Source organism: Nyctereutes procyonoides, unplaced genomic scaffold (genome assembly GCF_905146905.1).
Source record: "Nyctereutes procyonoides isolate TBG_1078 unplaced genomic scaffold, NYPRO_anot_genome, whole genome shotgun sequence".
In the NCBI taxonomy this organism is placed as follows: domain Eukaryota; kingdom Metazoa; phylum Chordata; class Mammalia; order Carnivora; family Canidae; genus Nyctereutes; species Nyctereutes procyonoides.
The window spans coordinates 867,284-889,590 of NW_026575022.1; the positions used below are offsets into that span (position 1 = coordinate 867,284).

A 22,307-nucleotide genomic window follows, 5' to 3' on the forward strand; every position below is an offset into this window, starting at 1 on the left:
CCTAGCATTTTGTGAAGTGCAGAATTATGTGTTTCTTAATAGCCATTGAAATGCAAACGTAATATTGTAGACATAAGAATATTGGTGATCATTTTCTTTTTGTCATCTGCAGATTTCTAAGAGATTGGCATTAAATCTTAGGTAAATCATGAGAAGTTTTCTTTCTTTTTAAGTATTTCCCAAATTCTATGAGCCTCTGCACCAACACATTATAGGTTCTCCTTCCTTAAATGAAATGTACATATTTTCTTTCCTCCTCATTCCCTAGAGTAAGTTACTAAAAATGTATCCAAGACAGTAAGTGACATAGAGTATAAATCCTTAATTACTATAATTGAGGTTTATCAGAATGATAGTTACTAGGTTAAATGCTGATTAATGATTAAAAATAGGCGTTTTCCTTCCAGAATACATGCTTCACTCAGCGACAAGGAACTGTTCTATCTGGAAAAATATTAGTTGTCTCCCTTGTTTCCTACACTGCGTTTTGATAGTAGGGAGGTTCACCATGTCAATGCTTCTTGGAATAGATTTCAGAACGACCTTTTTAGGGAGAGGAAGTCTGGATACATGATTTTCTTATGGTTGAAATAATTATGATTGAAAAAAGAAATAAAAAACAACCAAGGAACTCAACTCTGGCCTTTGTGGTCTAATAGTAAAAGCTCAGAGTAAGAATCTGGGAACTAGGCTAAACATCAGAATTGTTGAATTTGGAGAATTTAACCTTTAGAAAAAAACTGAGTTCTTTCTAGTTCTGTGTCCCCTTTTGCTGAAGACGCTGTTACTGCTGAATACCCCTTGTAGGGATTTTTTTTTTTTTTTAATTAGGAAGGTGAAGGGAAATATACTTTCTTTTTTCTTTGTACCACCTGATTCTATATGTCACCCATTTTCTTCTTCTAAGTTTTCCTCTGGACAATTACTATGGCAATGTAGTATTCCTGATAATTTATGAACATCACACATTGGTCCTTGGGAGTAGGAAGAAAGGATAAGCATGGGCGTTCTTCAAGTCTGTAATGTGTAAACATCACGGGCACGGCTTTAATAATTTGTGGTTGCTGCTGCTGTTGAGAAAATGCTCATTTAGGATTTTATTTCTTTTAAAAAAATGTTTAATGTATATTTTTTTATTGGACTTTGATTTGCCAACATACGGTATAACACCCAGTGCTCAGGATTTCTACTGTCTTTAGTCCTCAGCAAATGCTAGGGTTCGGGACTTGCTGCTTTTGCAAGTGGACTGATAAGGCAAGCCACCATCACTTACATACAATTTGGTCTTCATTACAAATTAATTAAGTGATAATTGCTCTTTGCAACCTTTTATGTGCAAAGCATGCTGGTGCTGTTTGCATTGTCTTCCTGCAATTCATACCTCTCCATTCAGGGACTTGTAATAGCTTGCCAAATTAACATTGAGAGGAAAAATGTTAAACTGCAGTGAGATCTCCATAATTAAAATCATATTGTATATCAAATTATGAAAATCTCTGTGTGGTCATCACCTCTATTTTGAAGCCTAGTAAAATACTCTTCGTAGCAGGATAAATTTGCAACCGATTCATCAGCTGAAGTGCAAACTCATATCTATTCTAATAAAAAAAAAAAAAACCCTGTGTTAACACATTTTAAGTTAATTGATTTATTTCTAAATAATGATATCTGTGATCTAATTTTCTGTAAAATGTCCACATACACCACTTATTCTCTGGAGTTTTGTTAGTTCTGTCATAGTTTTCTACAATGTCATTATAGAAGCAGTGTGATAATAATAGACAAGATTCTACATAGTACTGACTTTTTTATATCAGAGTTTTTAGGAGTTCCAACTCTGTTCATTCTTTTTATATTTTTCTGATATTAAACATATATATAAATTTTGCTTTGACTGTGACTTTACTATTACAGGCAACTCAATGTAAGATTATCAGAACTGAGAATTTTATGGAGACTTTTTTTCTTGAGAACTCCCCGTATAAATACATTCATAAAGTAGGTGTTTGAAATTGGTGTATTAAAGATTATTAAAAGTACGGGATGGGCATTTGGTTTTCTTATATCAAGATATAAATATATTTTGTATATCAGATCTAGGATTTTCTAAAATAGTCTAAATTTGTTCTTTTGTTGGACTATTGGTGTGACAAAGAACTCAAACCAATTTTGCTTCCAGAAAATGAGTGCCTCTCGTATTCTAGACCCTGATTGACCAAAGTTATTACCATAAGTAGTGATGTTTTACTAGTTGCTTTTGTTTTGTTTTTAGGTTTGTAGAAGAGCCAGGGAGAATAAGAAACTTTTAAATTGTGTTTATTGCATTGGGGGGTGTCTAGAAGTTGATTTGATAATTTAAACATCCTAATGTAAATAATTTATTTTTTTCTAATAAAAGGCCAAATAAATGCTGTATTTCTTGCTTGTGGTTACCATTAATTCAATAAATTAATATTTTATCTAGTGTTATGACCGGAAGTTCTGGATTGGAATTCCTATGTGTTTTTAAAATATATAAATAGAAAAATGTTCATCTATTTTAAATGCCATTCATTGATTTAGGTAAGTATTGAAAACTTGCCATTCTTGATGAAAATAACTAACTCCCTTAATGGAGAAAAGAATTTGGGATCCATTTCTAATGAGTTTCACAAAGATTTCATTTACATATTTAATTACAAAATTAAAATATATTCTGTAATATGAACTTTATATTTGTACTCCCTTGAATGATTCCTACATATGTTATGAGAAAAAATAATTTTTCTACATCTCTCAAAAGATAAAATTGTATGTTGCATATTATGGAGGATATGAAGAGGTCCCAAAAGGTAGCAAATGCATATGAAACAAAATTAAACTAATCTTAGTGGGTATCACAGATTAAATTTATAAATGCATAAAGAATTTAGTAAAGGTTGGATAGTACATATCGGAGGGGAGAAAAAAGAGAGAGGGAAACAAATGATAAGAGACTCTTGAGGATAGAGAACAAACTGAGGGCTGCTGGGATGGGCTAGATGGTGATGGGTGTCAAGGACGGCCCTTGTGATGAGCACTGGGTGTTGTAGGTAAGGGATGAATCACTGAATTCTACTCCTGAAACTAATATTGCCCTGTATGCTAACCAACTAAATTTTAAATAAAAACTTGAAAAAAAAATAAAGGTCATATAGTATGGAATGTTTCTTAAGGACGGCAGGGGTATGGAAGGCTTCAGGGAGAAAAGAGCACGGTCAAGTTGGGGTCGTACCATAAACAAAAGAAGATCTAACACGGCTTTTGACAAGAGTAAAAACGTTGACACTGACAAGGACGTAGTATGTGAAACATGTAATTCACTAATCTCAATTCAAACTTTTAGAAAAACGTAAATGTATTTTGGAATCAGCTTTTGGAAGAATGCCAATACTGAACTAAAGAGTTTGAAGTTATTTGTATAGACGATGGGCAGCCATAGAAGAAGGCTTTGAATTCAAGCACGACAGGACAAAAGACATATTTTCCTGGCAGCCCAAGACAAATTTGGCATGGCAAACAAAACAAAACAAAACCAAAAAACAAGAAAAACTATTATACACAGGTATAATAGTTAAACAGATGCAAATAAATAGTTGCAAAATCATAAGTACCACAAACAGTGGGATGCAGCTTAAAAGCTTCCTGGGACCTATTCTAAGGATCACAGAAAGCAGTGCTTCACTGTCCTAAAAAGTCTTGAAACTTTTTAAGTGTTTTTGCAATGAAAAAAATGTTAGGATAACCTTAACTGCTTTAAGAACAAAAACCCTAATAGCCACTTATTTCTTATTTGTGTAAAATTCAATATGAGTAAAAGGTAATAAGAATTGAAATGTTCACTATATTTGCATCTTGTTTTCTGTGTATGTCTATTAAGTTTTTATTTTGTTGGCAGGGGGAAGCGTGTGTGTATTTTTACTTCAGATTTTTTTCTTAGTTCACCAACATGTCTTCCTTGTAATGACTATGTTAAAAAATGTCATGCAAGGAGGTATGTGGTATTGATATCATTTAGATTCACCTTGTTTTGCCACATATTGATTTTACTAAATTCTGAACTGAATTGGGAAAACATGAATAAAAATTCATTTTGGGCAGCAGTATTTTTCATTCTCTTTTTAAAATAACAATACACAATCAAAACCGAATGTCTAACAAAACTATTTTATAGTGTTATTTGAGATAACGGATTTGAGGTTGTGATGCTGGAGTATTTGTCTACATATAATCAATTGCTAAGCAACTTTTTCCCTGAATATCCCACAAACCACAATACAATTCGAATGTATTAATCAAAATTAGAAGTTGCTTAGTTTTGATGAACTCAAAGAACTTTGCAAATAGTAAGCCTACATATGAGAATGTTACAGAGTTGTTCCATCTCATGATTTTTAATGAGCAACGCTGGAGTTTCTCTTTAATAATTTTGCATATCTTGTGATTGCATTAACACCGTCCTCTTGTGTTCATTATTATTCATTATGCTTCATTCATTAATTCTGCCTCTCGTTTTCTTCTCCTTTGATTCTCTAGTGGGAAGAGATCAGTGGTGTGGATGAGCATTACACACCCATCAGGACTTACCAGGTGTGCAATGTCATGGATCACAGTCAAAATAATTGGCTGAGGACAAACTGGGTCCCCAGAAACTCAGCTCAGAAGATCTACGTGGAGCTCAAATTCACTCTGCGGGATTGCAATAGCATACCGTTGGTTCTGGGAACTTGCAAGGAGACTTTCAACCTGTACTACATGGAGTCTGATGATGATCACGGGGTCAAATTTCGAGAACACCAGTTTACAAAGATTGACACCATCGCAGCTGATGAAAGTTTCACCCAAATGGATCTCGGCGACCGTATTCTTAAACTCAACACTGAGGTTAGAGAAGTAGGTCCCGTCAACAAAAAGGGATTTTATTTGGCGTTCCAAGACGTTGGTGCTTGTGTTGCCTTGGTGTCTGTGAGAGTGTACTTCAAAAAGTGCCCGTTTACCGTGAAGAATCTGGCTATGTTTCCAGACACAGTGCCCATGGATTCCCAGTCCCTGGTGGAGGTCAGAGGGTCTTGTGTTAACAATTCTAAGGAGGAAGATCCTCCCAGGATGTACTGCAGTACGGAAGGCGAATGGCTCGTACCCATTGGCAAGTGCTCATGCAATGCTGGCTATGAAGAGAGAGGTTTCGTGTGCCAAGGTAAGAGTCTTCTCTGTTTCCCTTCGGGTGGCGTTGCTCCCTGGTGAGGTTATTATCATTGCATAACTGAAAGAAATGAACCCCGCCTGAACTCACTTGGCAGCAAAACGGGCCTCAAGCAGAACAGTCTATTTATAGACCAAATTTATCTCACTTGATGTGTTGATCCCTAGTTTGTTGTAGAGATAATAACGTGTTTGACTGCATGGTGCTGGCCTGTATCCTGCTAGAGGTGTTACATGTGCTATTTTTAAGTTTTGTCTGCTATTTAATGACTCTGGTGGTATGACTGTAGATCAACTGAAAGTAAAAAAAAAAAATCTGTGTCTTTTATGTGGAGGGAAGAAAACATCGTTGGCACTCAGGTAATCTGATTCTAACAGAATTAGATACTACATCGACTATGTGTTTTTCTATCTCACAGTGGTATGTACCTTGTGTTATAAAATAGTCTTCAGTGACATCTGTGCATCAAATATGTGTTTATGTACAATGCACTAGGGCTTTAATATAGATTATTTCATTTCAAAATCAGGGTTGATACCTTAGCATTTGATGTATAGACCGGTAATTAAAAAAAATATTTTGTTTCATGGTTTGGCCCTGTAGGCTGCCCAGGAGGATGTCTGTACTGCACCTTAGGTTGGGATGCATATTTGATCCTTAATATAGTAGCAAAGAACATGTCATCAAGTTGATTTTTATTAAAACTCTCTTTGCACTTGAAGTAAAATTAATAAAAAAATAAGCTTTTTTCATATAAAATATGAAATATTGGATGAAAACTTCCACTTAATCCCAAATTTGTTAACTTTATGTTAGGCAAGGTTTGTGTTTAAGAACACACTGAAATTGGGATCCCTGGGTGGCACAGCAGTTTGGCACCTGTCTTTGGCCCAGGGCACGATCCTGGAGACCTGGGATCGAATCCCACGTTGGTCTCCCGGTGCATGGAGCCTGCTTCTCCCTCTGCCTGTGTCTCTGCCTCTCTCTCTCTCTGTGTGACTATCATAAATAAATAAAAATTTAAAAAAAAATTTAAGAACACACTGAAATTACTAAAAATTTTAAACATAGGGGACGCCTGGGTGATCAGTGGTAGAGTGTCTGCCTTCAGCTCAGGGCGTGATCCTGGGGTCCTGGGATCCAGTCCCACATTGGGCTCCCCACAGGGAACCTGCTTCTCCCTCTGCCTGTATCTCTGCCTCTCTTTCTGTGTCTCTCTGAATAAATAAATAACATCTTAAAAAATGTTTTAATATATAAATACATAGGAGAATTTAACTATGTAGTTCTTGGAATCTATTCTATTTTAATACCTTTGTTTGCTGTTACACTAGGACAAAGAAATTGAACTTGGTATTCTCTTTGTACCCATTCAGTAAATCTCAAACCATGCAGAAGAAATGAATATCCTTTAGACATAAATTAACTTCTCTAACAATGTGAATGGAACATAGCATTTTACTTTTGACTAGAGACATGGTCTATAGAAAAAACTTAATGTGAGCAAAGTTTACACTCTGGTCTCATGCTTCTCCATGTTACTTGGATCCTTGGCGAGCACCATCAGAAATATCATTACTAAATACGGTTTTCAAAGTTCTAAAATTGAAGCAGCATAGTAGATACTACCCCCTTATATACATGCGTGGAGAGAAATCTCAATGGCCTTTATGATCCACTTCAAATCATATTTTGTCTCTATGGTACTCTTTATGATATGTGATATTTGTGAAAATTATTTTAAATAAAACAATACAGGCCTAACTCAGGAGGAATTTCAAAATTATCCATTCTCTCTAATTTGGTCTCTGTGGAACCGGTCCCTGATATCCACACCAGATGAGGAATCGAGACCAGATGAGAGAATACCTTCTCAATTATATATATCAATGTATGCAGAACTATCTCATAAACTATGACAGTGAGCAAGAAACCTAATGATTAGATTGTGGATTTTAAATAATTTTCATATGTTTAAAAATCTTATTGAGAGTTGTAAGAAATAGAAAAAAAAGTATCAGTGAGGTAAATAGAATCTCACAAAAGTATCATTAGTAGAAATAGAGCATGCAAACTTATGTTACATGCTGTCTTGGAGACAAACTAGTAGAAGAAGAAAAGAGTCACGTGAAGATGAATTCAGGAAGTTCACAACAAATTCAAAATTACTTTGCTTTTTTTTTTATTTTTTAAGATTTCATTTATTTATTTGAGAGGCAGAGAGCACAAGCAGGGTAGCAGCAGGTGGAGGTGGAAAGAGCAGCAGGCCCACAGAGCAGGTAGCCCGCTGTGGGGCTCGATCCAGGACCTCAGGGTCATGACCCTAGCCGAAGGCAGACGCTGACCCAGAGTGGCTTTATTTTGAACTTCATTTTAATTTACTGAACCGCTCTTTAAAATAACTACTGTGTTATCCCATCGTATTCCAAGATCACTCCTAGAGACAAGGATTTATTTTTATTTATCTATGTAATTAACTGTGTGTACTTACCTTGTGCAAGAGCACACACAAGGTTGGCAAGGGGCAGATGGAGAGGGAGAGGGTGAATCAGCATGGAGCTCCCCATGGGCTGGATCCTGGGACCCTGGGACTGTGCCTTGAGCCAAAATCACGAGGAGGACGCTCAGCCGACTCAGCCACCTACGTGCCCTTACAGATGAGGATATATGTGAAGGCTTCATGTCCCTGAATCTTGTTTATCATGTTGAAGGATTGAAGGATGCCAACAGCGCCTCTTTGATACGCTGATGCTACATATCAGACCTCCTCTCCCAGCATTTAGAAATATTAGTCAGAATGAGATACACATGTATAAATAGCAAATTATTTTAAGACAAAAGTCTTGAAGATAAATCAATAAAAACAATCATAATAGAATCAGAGATGGTGCATGAAATGGGATGTGATTATAATTTAAGGGGAGGGGATTTCTTTACTGATGTAATTTAAAGGTGGAACATGTTCTTGAAATTGTATCTTGATATTTGCTGATGTTTCCAAGTGAATTTTGGCTTCCTTTCTTTTCACAATCACAAAGTCTCTGTGTATTCAGGTTATTAGACAATGTGTCGAGGTTTTCTACTTTGTTCTGATTTACATTTTTAACAGATATTTGTTTAAATATATTAGTTTGGACGTTACTGTGTGTGTCTTAAAAATCCGATACTCAACCAATTCATTCTGCATCTGGTTATTGGCTGTAATTTTGCTGTTGTTGTCAGTAGTGGTGCTGGTATTTCTTGTGGTGGTTATGGTTCCCCCCTTTTTTAAATGATTTTATTTATTTATCTAACACAAAGAAAGAGAGAGAGAGAGTAAGACGGAGAGCACAGGCAGGGGGGCAGCAGAGGGAGAGGGAGAAGCAGGCTCCCCACTGAGCAGAGCCCCATGTGAGGCTCCATCCCAGGACCCAGGGATCATGGCCTGAGCCAAAGGCAGATGGTTAACCGACTGAGCCACCCAGGTGCCCTATAGCTTTCTTTTCTAGGTTTTAATTGTTCAGTTGGCTTTTCAGTAAGCTTATAGGCTGGCCGGAATAGCGTGCCAGGACTTTAACAGGTGAGCATTTTAGCAGCAGTGCTGCTATTCAGGACAGAGATGGATGGTAACCCTCAAAAAAGAAGCCAATAGAAAGATAGCTAAACAAACTTTATGTGAGATCCGTTTTGTTTTTTTACTTTTTTTCCAAAAATATTGTGTCATCCTTTTTTAAAGAAGGATGGGTCAGTACCTTGACTTACCAACTACTTGGAATACACATCTCAGGATAATTTTATAACGCAATGATCAGTAACCTTAGGCTTTCAGGTTCCTAACACAAAAGAAGATAAGCCTCATTCACTTTATTTGAAAGAATATTTACTGAGTGCCTATTCCACTCTAAGCATTGTGTCATAACTCAGAGATATTTTTTAACTTTCATTACTTACTAGATGCCAGTGTGCTTATTTGCTAAGCCACGTCTATGACCTTATTTATCCCCTCTACATGACCTATAGGTACCTATTATTATTATCTACATTTAAAAAAACTGAGAACAAAGCTTTCGCAGGTTAAATATCTTGCCTCAGTTTCTTTAATGAGTAAGTGTTGGATTGCAGATCTGGAACCAGGCAGCCTGCTTCCCAAGGCTGCAGCCTTAACCCCAATCCACATTGCTTCCCTGTGATTTAGTCCAGTGGTGACAGAGACCAAGAAACCCCATGAGGATACACATTCCACTGGAGTCAGGAGTACTGTTAACTTGAAGGAGGAGTAGGACCACAGGGATTTGGCACAAAGTAACCAAGAATCTGTTAATATAAGGTTTAATGTAATTCAGATTATTTTCCACATCTTTCTGCTTCTAGAATTTTTAGAAAGAAGAGTTGCTAGCCAAAGTGTAATATTTTGGGGAGACTAAGCTTAGCCGGGGTGACATCTAATAAAATCTGGATATATAGATCATCAAGCATCTTAGCTATACAAAAAAAAATTTAAATAGATGCTTTGACCATTTATTAGTACAGAGTAATAATGTGCTAGGCACAGAGGATGGATTGTTTCTACCTCACAGGAGTTCATCATCTACTATGAGAGACAAATACACAAATGAATAATTTTAATGCAGGGCAGACCAGTCAACCTTGTACCAGGTGTACCAGGGACTTTGGCAATGTAGGAGAAGGACAGTATCTCAAAATGGAACACTTCTGAATTTCCACTTATGAAATGGAAATTGTTTATTAATGGTGAGAAGCCTTTTGCATTGAGAGATTTAGATCATCACTGGCAGGGTTAAAACTTTCGTTGTAAGGAAAAGAGGCTAACTACCTTACATAGCTTACTCCTTGCAGAAAATAAAGTTTATAATTTGTTTATTGAATCATTATCTCAGCATCTAAAAATGCACAGAAGGCCCATTAGAGCTTTGTGTTCTGAGCTTGTTCCACAGGGAGGCTTTCTAAAGAAAGGTCAATCCCATAAGCGGGTCCTTTTCTGACTTTACTAATGAAATATTCTGAACTATTTATTTCACCACCCATGGGTTATTGGGACAGTAAAACACTACACAGCTTCAAGAGATAGAGAGCGATGTAACGATTAATAAGAAAAGTAAGAAATCATACATGAGACTTGTTTTTCTGGTAGTTTCTGTAATATATAATTTTAAAATAGGGCTTTAGTTTAAATAAGTTTTCTACCACTTTAATGATAGAGGAGGAAATCATGGTATCTCTTTTAACTTACTGTGTGTAGCTTAAGCATTTGGACCATATTTCCAGTGTCTGGGGGAGCTGACTGGATGTCATCAAATTACAGGTTGAGTTGTTTCTTGAGGATGTTAATAAACCTCTTTTAAAACAATAACATTAAAAATTAAAATTATAAACCTAAATCATCTTCTGTTTGCTTTCAATCATTAACAATCAAAATATACTTGATTTATTTCACCAGGGAAATCATTTGTATGTCTTCATCCCAGCATAATTCTTTTAACCTTTTAAGATTGGAGATGTGAAGAAATCTTGCATTAATGCCAAGAGAACCTTGTGAAACATTATTATTTTTTTAATCCTGGCTAATGAATTGTGCTATCTGCTTTGATTTAGTTAGGACAGAAAATATGAGAATGCTAATGGATTTTTATATAGTCAATTAATTACATTTGAGGCAGATACCAGGAGGTTACTATAAATATTCCTGCTCCTACAAACTTTGTTTAGACTTAATGTACCAAATACCTTATTAATGTCACTGAGGAATCTGTTGCTCTGTGTTTTATCTCTGTGCATTCGTGGTGGAATGCAAAGTTTATTCCTTGTTTTTGTACATTAGCAGCTTAATAGAAAAGTGTGTTTGATGTGATGTATGAAGACAGCTAGACTTCCTGATGATTATCCGTGGTTATGTTTGTTTCACGTAGGACTCAGGAAATCAGTTATTCTCCATTGCTTTCTTGGTCAATTCAGAAACCCTTAAAAAGTTGTCAAGGTTTCAATAACAAAATGATTTGGGGATTTTGCTTACTCGGTCAGAGGAGTTAGAGAAAATTGAAAATCTCATCTGAAGTTTCTTAGCACCTGCTACTGACTCTATTTGCACCTTCTGGAACTGTGAGGAGCTCATGATTTTTAGAGAGTTCAGAGGCATTTCTCTCAGAGGCCTTTGGCTCAGTCAGTTAAGCACCTGGAGCTTGAGCTCAGGTCTTGATCTTTGGGTCGTGAGTTTGAGGGCTCCATGCTGGGCCAGGAGCCTAGTTTAAAAAAAGAAAAGAAAAGAACAAGAAGCATTTCTTACCAGTTTCAGACTGGAAGTTCCTTGAGGGAGGAGGCCACGTCTTGTTCTTTTTTAGGAACATCATACCTAGAACTAACAGAGTATAATTAAGTTCTTGGATACTTACCGAATAGATCCTCACAGAAGGAACTATTCCAACTAAGCATTCTTACAGAGTAAGTTCTAGAGAGACTACGCCTTATGCTATGTATCGTTGAATCTGCAACATCTTTCAGACACACGACAATGTTCATTTCATCGAATCTGAAATGAGCCCATCTGACTGTTAGGTCACATACAGTTGTTAGATCCACCTAACTATCCAGATGTTAATTAGTGAAAACGTCAGAGAGACTAATAAACTTTATACTTTAAACTATCACTTTATCTCATCTATTCATTAATTAGTATCTGGTACCTGAGAGATACCAGATACTAATACCTTTTCTCTTTTATGAATTTATGATGAATATTGTTTTTCTGACTTGCAAAAAATCAATTGACTGTCCTACCGACAATAAAGCAAAGTTCGGTTTATGAAGTTGCTGGAATCATTTTTGTTTTACACAGTAATTAAAGGATGAGTCTGTAATTATTGGGTTTCTTACCTCGAATTATGAAAAAATTATCTGTTTTCCCTGAGTTTAAAATGATAGCCCTCCATTCCCACTTTGCCTTTAGCACTTGCGCACCCATGACTTTTCAAACCAATGAATTTGTTTTAATAAAAAATTTGCCATTGATAAGTACTAATGTAAATATCTTTCATCGAGTTTTTGTGTCTTCTCACCAGTTTATATAAGAAGTTACCGTACCATTAGCTTGATACAGAAAGTGCCCCTCCACTCATGTTTGCCTTCAAACTTCAGTTTACATTAAACTGTTTTATTTAGCAAGAAGCTCTTGTCACTGACAAATGTCACTGACAAACTTGAGTGCTTGGACTCAGGAGCCCCAGAAATGCTGCTTATCAACTGTGTGGCTAAATAGTTTGAACCTATTTCTTCATCCATATGGGGGAGTGTGATAATATGATAATACCCTTTTTTAAGATTTTATTTATTTATTCATGAGAGACACACAGAGAGAGAGGCAGAGGCACAGGCAGAAGGAGAAGCAGAATCCCTGCAGGGAGCTCTATGTGGGCCTCCATCCCGGGACCCTGGGATTATGACCTGAGCCAAAGGCAGATGCTCAACCACTGAGCCACCCGGGCGTCCCAATCTTTATCCTTTAGAATTGTCAGTGAGTATACTTGGCATGTTGTAGAGTATCTAGCAGAGGGTAAAAGGTGTTTGAACATCATCATTATTGTTAGTCATCGGCATCCTGGGAGTGAGTAATCCTTGCTCTCTTGTTTCATCTGTGTCAAAACAGATGTGATGAACTCATTTATTCAACAGCCTCTCTCTTACCTTAAACCTTAAGCCTTAGAGATACCTTGAGGGAGAAAAAAATGTCTTTAATGAGTGTAAGTATCTATGTATTCATTATTTATTCATTGGTTGGCCACCTTCCTCCAAGTAGGATTTTCCTTTCCTGAGGAAACTTCATTTTTATTTTCACCAAGCTTCTAGTCTATTCAAGTCACAGGTGATATCTCCTCTACTCTCTTCTTGTTACGTTCCAGGCTTCTTCTAAACATCACATGATGCACTCTTGATTTTTCCTACCTGATATTTGACTCAGTCTCTTATTCCTTCTGGCATGTTGTTTTTTTCCTGCTGATTATTCAAAAGCAGCCTTAAATTTAGAGATGAGCATTTTTATTATTATAGATCTAGAGAGGCCTTCAGGTTTTAACTGATTTAAGAAAATATAGTTTAGGAACAAGCAAATAACAACAGTAGAAAAATAAAATAAAAATTCTACATTTCAAAAATGTTAAAATCAGAAGTTTTTCACTGTGTTATGTCCTAACATTCATTGTATAAAAGACCAGCTTAGGTAATGGGGGGGGGGGGAGATTATGACAATAAATACTGTTCTTGCCGAGAAAGAATCATGTGAGTCAAAAAGAAAGTAATCAAGTAAGTAAAAATATTTGTCAAATCATTTATCTAACTCTTTGTAGAACTATATTGGTTTGTTTTATGTATTTATTATGCACACTTAAGAATCATCTAAAGAGTAAAAAAAAATAGCAGTGAGGAAAACAGTATAAATGGTATGAAGTAAATGCCAACTGTGTTTGCATGAATCACTGCATGATATTACTGGAAACTTTCAATCAAATTATGTCAGCGTACCATCTAAACAGTAATTAAGTAAAAACTCTTAAAATATAAAAAAGAGAGGAAAAATAAGGGAGTGTATTTGGCTTGTGAGTTACGTAAGTATTGTAGTTCATTTCTGCATCTGTGAAATGAAAGCAGACAATATAAATTTAAACCATGGATTTGCATATTTAAGAAACTAAAAAGAAATGTGAGTTCTTTGTTCTGTAGAAACTACAAATCAGATTATTTTGAGCAGTCAGAGACAATTTAATTGCAAACATATTTAAGAGAGACATGACTGTCATTAAACTTAAGGAGTAGAACGGAATCATGTCTAACTATTGGAGTGCCTCATAATTAATAAGTACAAGTTAGAGCATCAGCAATGAACCACCATAAAAGACCTTAAGGATCACAGGCAGTTTTATAGATGCTGGTAACATTCTAACACAGGATTACAACTAAATGAAAATTACAGTGTGTTAGTAAAACATGGGTTATGCTACCTTATACAGGTTAACTTTAGTTACATAAACTTGACAATTCCATTTTTTAGAGAGGGAAAAAATAATAAGACGTCTCTTCTTTAAATATCATTTTCCAGTCTTTGTCTTGACCTGGAGGGCCATTTCATAGGTCAGTTTTAAGATATTTTCCCAAGATTCTAACGCAGTTCACTATCATCCCTTGTCAAATAGTTGTAGGGTATTTGCTTTTAGGAAACCATCTTTTTCTTTTACTATGCTAAAATCTGTGAACCTTCAGATACTTTGTCTGGTCTCGTGTTTCAAAGGTGGAAATAATGATTTAAGCAATACCTGTATGCTAAATAAAAAGTCTTTGGGAAACACAAATAATTTTCCCATTGAAATTGTTTGAGGGCCGGTGTGTAGAAAAATGTGGATTGAGCTTTCCAATACAGTATTCAGTATGGGAATCTAAGACAGGAGGAAAAAAATAATTTTAGTTGCAGAAAGTAAAATAGCTGTAATTTTATTGGAAAGAAGTTGTTTTTGTCATCACATCTTAGTCTCATTTTCAGAAAAAGATTAGGACACAGTTTTATATACCACTCACTCAGTATTTATGAAATGCAAACCCACCTAAAAAGTGATTAGAATTTTCCAGGGAAAAGACACATTTAAGCCCACTTGTCTGTGAGAGGTGGAATATTAGTTATTTTGACTATATATGAAATATGGTTATTTGGCATCCTAATAAATATCACCTTGTCTGATAGCTGGCAGATCTGGCCTGGTAATTTACAGTCAAGTAGCTGGGCTCTGAAGGAACTCTTGAAATTTCATTCCTTTACTCTAGATTCCTCTGGGGTCTATATATATAGTCTTCCTTGTTCTGATTTGTAAAACAAGGATTATGTCATCATGTAAAACAAGTATTTTAAAGGTGATACATCATCGACAGCTTTTGTAAAAAGTATTCATCTTTAATTTTTCAACATGCTTTTTCTTTCCAGCTCTTCAGATATTATTAAAGCTTCTGTATTTTAAAATTTAAAGAATGCAGTATAAATTTGGTCAGAATGCATATCATTCTAAAAAGAGATTATTGATATTTCATCAACTTTTCCAGTTTGTTTTATTGTTTTTAGGGAAATCAAACCTTATGCAAAATAAACTAGGAAGTGGATCTTTTCTCCCTCTTGAGATACTTAGATTCTGTGAGAGGCGTTGGTAGTAGTTTCACAAAGATTGCTTTGCAAGTACAGATCCATTGTGCACTTTCCACCTTCTTTCCTGTGATTTCTGCCCCCGTTTCTGTCTGTGTTTGGAGTTTTGACAATCCCTTATTCGTTTCAGAGTAGAACTTATGAGAGCTGTTAAGGGTTTACGTTACCACTCTGACAGCTGACACTAGACTTTAATAGAAAGCAATTGCAGGGAGGGGTATAAGTTTTGGTGATACTTGATGAAAGTGCTCCTAGCGTGAGAGCCGTTTGGAAGGAATCATGACTAGAGACACTGCATAGATGCTCTGCTCTTGTATCTTCTCGTCTTCCATGATGTGGACAAAACATCCTGTTGGCAGATAACTGCGATCACTTAGGGATGTCTCTTTTAGGAACAGAATCCATGATGTCACATAGAAAAAAAATGTATCATGAACTTTAGTTGTGTTGCTATTAACCACTTTCCGGTAGTCCTCTGAGACAGGTTGCTGCTGATTGCCCTTTAGAAACAATCACAGTTTTGGACTTCTAATCACAGATATATTTTGTGAGAGGAGACCCAGAGATTCCAAGGATGAGTTGAGATCATGAAACTCATAACCATCATATGAACAGTCACAGACCTTTTGCATTGTAAAAAAATAAATAAAATAAAAATAAGTGAGAGTAACTTCTAATAAATGAAAGACCCTCCATGTACAATATCCCCAAAATCTGTGTTCAATGGTCAGTTACAAGGTCACAGAAGGTTAGCATGGATGCTGTGATTGCGAATGGCTGCTGCCTTTTGACATGAAGACTCATTTTCAGCAAAAGGGAAAGCAGAGCAGCCTGGGTGGCTCAGTGGTTTGGTGCCGCCTTCAGCCCAGGATGTGATCCTGGAGACCCGGGATTGAGTCTGCTTCTCCGTCTGCCCAGCACCCACCCTGTCTGTATCTCTCATGAATAAATAAATAATATCTTTAAAAAAGGGGGGGGGGAAGCATATGCTATGGGATGAGAGAATGCCATTCTTGAATTAATGCATAAAGAACATGTAAAGTTTTGTGAGACTCAGAAATGAAGCTGTAAATATAAATGGTTGGAAAGGAACATTTTTGCTTCTCTGGTAGTTATTAGAGAGGAAAATCTGTATTTCAGAGATTTGGATCCACTTGCTCTCTATGTCATGCTGCTATATTGAAGATGGAATATTCCGGTCTATCAGTCAACGTGTGTAAAGGCCTTACAGCATCCAGAATTGATTAATGTGCTGAGCTGGGGGGAAGGACAATACGGTTCTTGCTCCCCAGCACCTTGGATCCCAAAGGGTAGCTGAACTGAACTTATGCTAAAAGGAAACAAGCACAATATCTGTAAGCTCGTAAGGGGAAAACGAGGAGTAAGCATAAGAGATGAATGTGAATGTGAATGTGTTGCTAAAGGGGAGTAAATGGAGAGGGCTCAATCTCTGTGGAGTCAAATATCCCATCACTTATTCATTTTCACCCAACGGATTGAATGAATACCCACTAAACCATGGAAATACGGCACTGAACGCAACAGAAAGTGGCCCTGCCCTCAAGGAAACTAGATTTTAGTGGAAATATCATGGAATCAAATGCTAATGCAGATTCTTTCGTTGTACCACCGATGGGGTGTTAAAGCGTAGGCTGAGCGCTCGCTCAGGCCGGCGATGCCTGGGGGGGGGGGGGACTTTCCGTTGTCACAGCCTGGGGACGGGCTTGCCACTGGCAGGCAGCCTGCAGGGGCCAGAGATGTTGCTCGACCTCAGGCGGTGCACGGGGCAGCCCTGTAACAACAACACATCGTCCCGCAAACCATGTCTGGACGGAGAACCGTGGTCCACGGTGATCCCTCCTTTTAGGAATTTTAAATCAGGGCCAAATGGCCAAATCCCGTATTAGCAGGGCCTCACCTGGGACCCAGGCTGAAGGGTCTCATGACAGTACCTCGGGGCTTACGCTTTGGGATTCACCTGGACTTCACTTAGAAACAGGCCTGGGGAGTCCGCTGGCGCCGCAGTAGCTGGGAAGTGACCTCGGGCAAAGAAAAACAAAAGTAAGATTCTTCCCGGGGGGGAACGAGCGCGGGTGTGGGGAGCACTTCCGTGACGGAGGGCAGGAGGGCAGGAGGGCAGGAGGGCATCGCAGGCAGCGAGGGGCGGGAGCGGCGGCCCCAGGGCAGTGCACGGGGTCACGGCGGGGGGACCACGCGTGTGCAGGGGCGGGGAGCGGGGGCCCTGGGCCAGGGCGCGGGCAGCCGCCTGGGTGGGCCCCCGGCGCTCCGACGACGGGACCCGTGACGGCCTTTTCTGGGTCTGGTGGGGACACCGAGCAGCCCCGGCCCGCCTGGCTCCGCGACCGAGGCGGGGCCTCCCGGGACCGTGGGCGGGGCCTCCGGGGCCTGAGCGGGGCCTCCCGGGGCCGAGGGCGGGGCCTCCCGGGACCGTGGGCGGGGCCTCCCGGGGCCGTGGGCGGGGCCTCCCGGGGTCGAGGGCGGGGCCTCCCGGGGCCGTGGGCGGGGCCTCCCGGGGCCGTGGGCGGGGCCTCCCGGGGCCGGGGCGGGGCCTCCCGGGGCCGAGGGCGGGGCCTCCCGGGCCGCGCGCAGACGGCTGGCAGGGGATGCCCGGGCGCAGGCCTCCTTCGGCCGCACCCCTTCCCTCCAGCTCCAGGGGAAGGCGCAGGACCGTAATGCGGCCACCGGCGGGCGCCCGGGTGGAGCCTCGCCTCGCTCTGACGGCCCCGCCCCGCCCCGCCCCCGCGGACTCGGAGGAGGTGGCCCGGAGGAGGCCGAGTGTGTGGCCGCCGTGCAAGGCCCTGTGCCCCGAGGCACGTCCGCCCTGCACGTACAGGCGTGGACAGGTTCGCGGGTGGGTGCGTGGTGCGTGTACACACCCGTAAGCACACACTTTAGCACTGTGCGTCCAGCGTACATTATTTAGTTATTATAATGCGTGTACTTATCAATGCGCTTAAGCATCTTCTTTCTAAAAGAAGCTAAGATGAGGGAAGTACGGAATAGAATATCAAAGCGAACTTCAGACGGGGTTGGACGGCCGCGCACATTCTTGTGTTTCTTTGTGCTGCTTTTACAACGAGGCAACACACAAAATAAGTTAATAGACCTAACGTACCTTTAAAATTTTAGATAATAAATCATCGCAGTCTTTTAGGTTCATAAATATGAACCTAAAAAATGTACATGCTTCCTAAATTAGTCATCAGGTTGTTTTATAGGAAGATCACATAGGAAACTCCTTCTTTGACAATGTCATTAGTGTCATAGATTACAAAGTTTTGTGTTGCTATCAGAAACCTTGTGGAGGTCCCGGGTGGCTCAGTGGTTGAGCATCTGCCTTTGGCTCAGGTCATGACCCCCGGGGTCCGGGGATCGAGTCCTACGTGAGGCTCCCCGCAGGGAGCCTGCTTCTCCCTCTGCCTGTGTCTCTGCCTCTCTCTGTGCGTCTCTCATGAATCAAATAAATAAACCTAAAAGAAAATTTTGTGGGACACCTGGCTGGCTTAGTCAGTAAAGTATGTGACTCTTGCTTTTGCCTTGGGTCATGATAACCTGGATCATGGGATCCAGTCCTACACCAGGCTCCAGGCTCAGCAGTGAATCTGCTTGAAGAGTCTCTCCCTCTGCCCTTTCTCCCCCTGATACTCTTTCTCTCATGTGCTCTCTCAAATAAATGAATAAATCTTAAAAAAAAAAAATTGTGCAATCTTTTGAGCTTTCCAGAAGATAAAGGCTTGTATAAAGCAACTATTTCATTAATACAGTAAAACACATTTAAAATGTTGATGTCCAAGTACAGAAGTAATTCCCAAGGGCTTTATCCACACGTAGTTGTCGTGTTCTAGGGACAAGGTATGTGCGGCCTTCCACCTACATCTGCGTAGTGACGGTGGGTGGGATGACAGTGTTCTGTGAACGCTTCAGTGCCGAGCTACTGGGGACACGGAGCTGGAAGTGAACGCAGATCATATCCTTTGTAAGGTTGATGGTTGCTCTTATTAGTGATGAAAAGGGAATGAGAAAATACATTGACTTGCCTTTTTATTAAGCACAGTAAGTAAAGCAGATGAATGTTTGAAAGCTCATTGAGCTGCCATAAAAAAATTTAAACATTGTTCACATTGGCTAGTAGCCAAGCTCATGCTGTAAACTCTAGACAAGGGTCAGCTCCGCGGAGGAATTGTCGGCTGTATTGATAGAGGATGGTTTCTGTACCTCTCTGTCTAGGAATAAACCTGAGATCTGCTCAGCATGGCTGTGCGATCACATGTGTTTTGACTTGACATCTATCTAAATTCACTGCAAAAGATCCAGTAAGACTCTTTAGCATAAGTCAGTGGGGCTGCCTGAGTTTATATACTGGACTCTTGTTTAGACTATATATATATTTATATATATATACGCTTTTGCATGTCTTGACTCAGAATATTTTTTAAGAGTAGAGTTAGGAGAGAACCGTAAAATATAGCAATGAAACGTTGGTAAACTGGATCCTAAAATATGAGTACTATTTTTTTAAGCAAATAAAAGGCAAACTTTGTTGTTGTTATAGATGATAAACTTCCTAAGAGTAGCAGCTGTGCTTTCTTCTCTTTTACAAATCCTTTTGGAGCCTAGTTCAAAGTCTGTACACAATAACCACATTTTTGGTTGTGAATATTGATGGCTTCTTTACCTAATATTTTTCTTCTTTATTCACATGTGCACTATATCCATATATAATAGGGAAAATGGAGCAACAGTGAGATGTGGGTAACTTTCTTGAATGAGGCATACATGGGGGGTATAGGCACACACACACCTAGGTGTTTGCTACACCCTGACCTTCTGTGATTGTAGATCCTGCATCACTCCTTCCTACACGAATCATCTTCCACAATTAAGCTTTATAGAGACATAATTTAAATCTTTGACAAAGTATTGAAACATTCAGGGCAGAGGACTTGAAATAGTTAATCTAACAATAAAACGATACAACAAATTCTGCTGTTTTGGTTAACACATAGTTTGCTTCATACTAGTTCATCTTTAAAGATTTTTTAATCTCCTTTGTATCTTTTTTTTAGAAGAAAGGCTACAAAGAAGAAGTGACAGGAAAGTAACTGCCTTAATTTCTGAAGAAGAAAGTGTTCTCGAAATAGCCATTAGTTTATATTAAAGATGCAGCCACCCTTACAAAGTCCAGATGGTCTACATACTCTTTAAAATATCTAAAAAAAAAAATAGAGAATGAAAATCGTTATTGAATTTCCCATGTCCAATAAAAAGGCTTCTGTGACTTATGAGATTACCTTCCCAAGTTAAAGCAAAATAAAATAAAATAAATAAATAAGGCAATGGATTCCTTTCCAAAAATACAACTAGAAGATGAAAAGCCATTTGGAAATGGTTATTTACAGCTGAAACGATCCATCCTGGAATATCTATCTTAAGATTAAAGATTTGAAGGGTTATAACATAGTAATTGCATTGTATTTACTGTTATTCATTTGCTGCTCAGTTATGGGACATGATTATGGGTTGCTGCTCAGATGATTGTAATGATATGAAAAAAATGCCTTATAATCTAGTAGATTCTGTGTCTGAGAAACGTAGGGAATATATCCTGTAAATCTGAGAACCTCTATACTTCCCCTGAAAGCATTTGGTATGTTCAAAACTGTTTTCTGGAAGTACACTGGGTTTGAAAGTAGGCCGTTCTACCAACTGTGAGGTTTTATGCATCTCACTCACTCACGTATTTCTACATTTCTTTCTGTTTAAGGGTTATCAGAGTCTTTAAACTGGTGACAGTTGTTAAAATTAGATCATAATAGCCTAATATATTTTCTAAGATACATTTTTTCCCCCAAATAATTATACAGAAGGCAGCCCCGGTGGCCCAGTGGTTTAGCTCCACCTTCAGCCCAGGGTGTGATCCTGGGGTCCTGGGTTCGAGTCCATGTCAGACTCCCTGCATGGAGCCTGCTTCTCCCTCTGCCTGTGTCTCTGCTTCTCTGTGTGTTTGTGTGTCTCTCATTAAAAAATAAATAAAATCTTTAAAAAAATTAATGTACAGAAAACACCCTCACTAATTGTTAAGTAGGATGGCACGTGTGTCTTGGAGGTTTTTCACACATTTGTGTATTGATGTTTGTGTAGAGAACTCTTCTTATGACAACCCTGAGGCCCCAGTCAGAGTCTACCTTCCTTTAGACACAGTTATAACTCACTGAATCAGTTTCAAAGCTGATAGGAGTTAAAAATCTACTGTGGAAAAAGGGAAAAGTAGCATAAATACAATAAACATCACAACTGGCAGCCTGGGAAGAGGACAAGAAGCAGAAGGGCTATGAGAACATACACGGGTGATGAAGTAGACCACAGGGGCCACAGCAAGGCCACAGTGGGGCCGATGCCTTCCACAGCTTAGTGAACCCTGAGTGGATCTCAGGATTGTAAAGTCCATAAAACAAGTAGAAATATTCATGGTTGTGGCCATAAGGTATCAATAAATATTTAAATTCTATTCTCTCCGCTATCATAATGAATTAATCAGTTGCACATTTTACAATGTCTCCTTCACAGAAGACGATGATTAGGAACATCATTGCTTTAATTGTTATAAATGGTATAAATCAGAAAGTCTGGATATTATCTTGGCCATACCTCATATTCACTGTGTGACCATGGGCAAAAGACTTAACCAATCTGGGTCCCTCACCTCAGGTATAAATTGGAGATAACAAGAGATAACAAGAGCACCTCCTTTGTAGTGTTGTTAGGAAGTTCAAGGGAGGTAATGTTTGTAAAGTAGTCAACACAGACTCTGACACAGAGTAAGTACTTAATAAGTAGTAGATTTTATAACAAGAATAAAGCCTTAGTTTCAGGTGGAACTGAAATATATAAATATAC

General features: G+C 38.7%; 1 protein-coding gene across 1 annotated transcript in view; it reads left to right on the forward strand.

The window, feature by feature from the left end:
* EPHA3 (EPH receptor A3) overlaps positions 1-22,307 on the forward strand; it is a 321,670-nt gene that overhangs the window by 86,125 nt on the left and 213,238 nt on the right. The window contains exon 3 of the mRNA XM_055342322.1: positions 4,555-5,215. Within this exon, the coding sequence (XP_055198297.1) occupies positions 4,555-5,215 (661 nt within the window). The remainder of the gene's footprint in view (positions 1-4,554; positions 5,216-22,307) is intronic.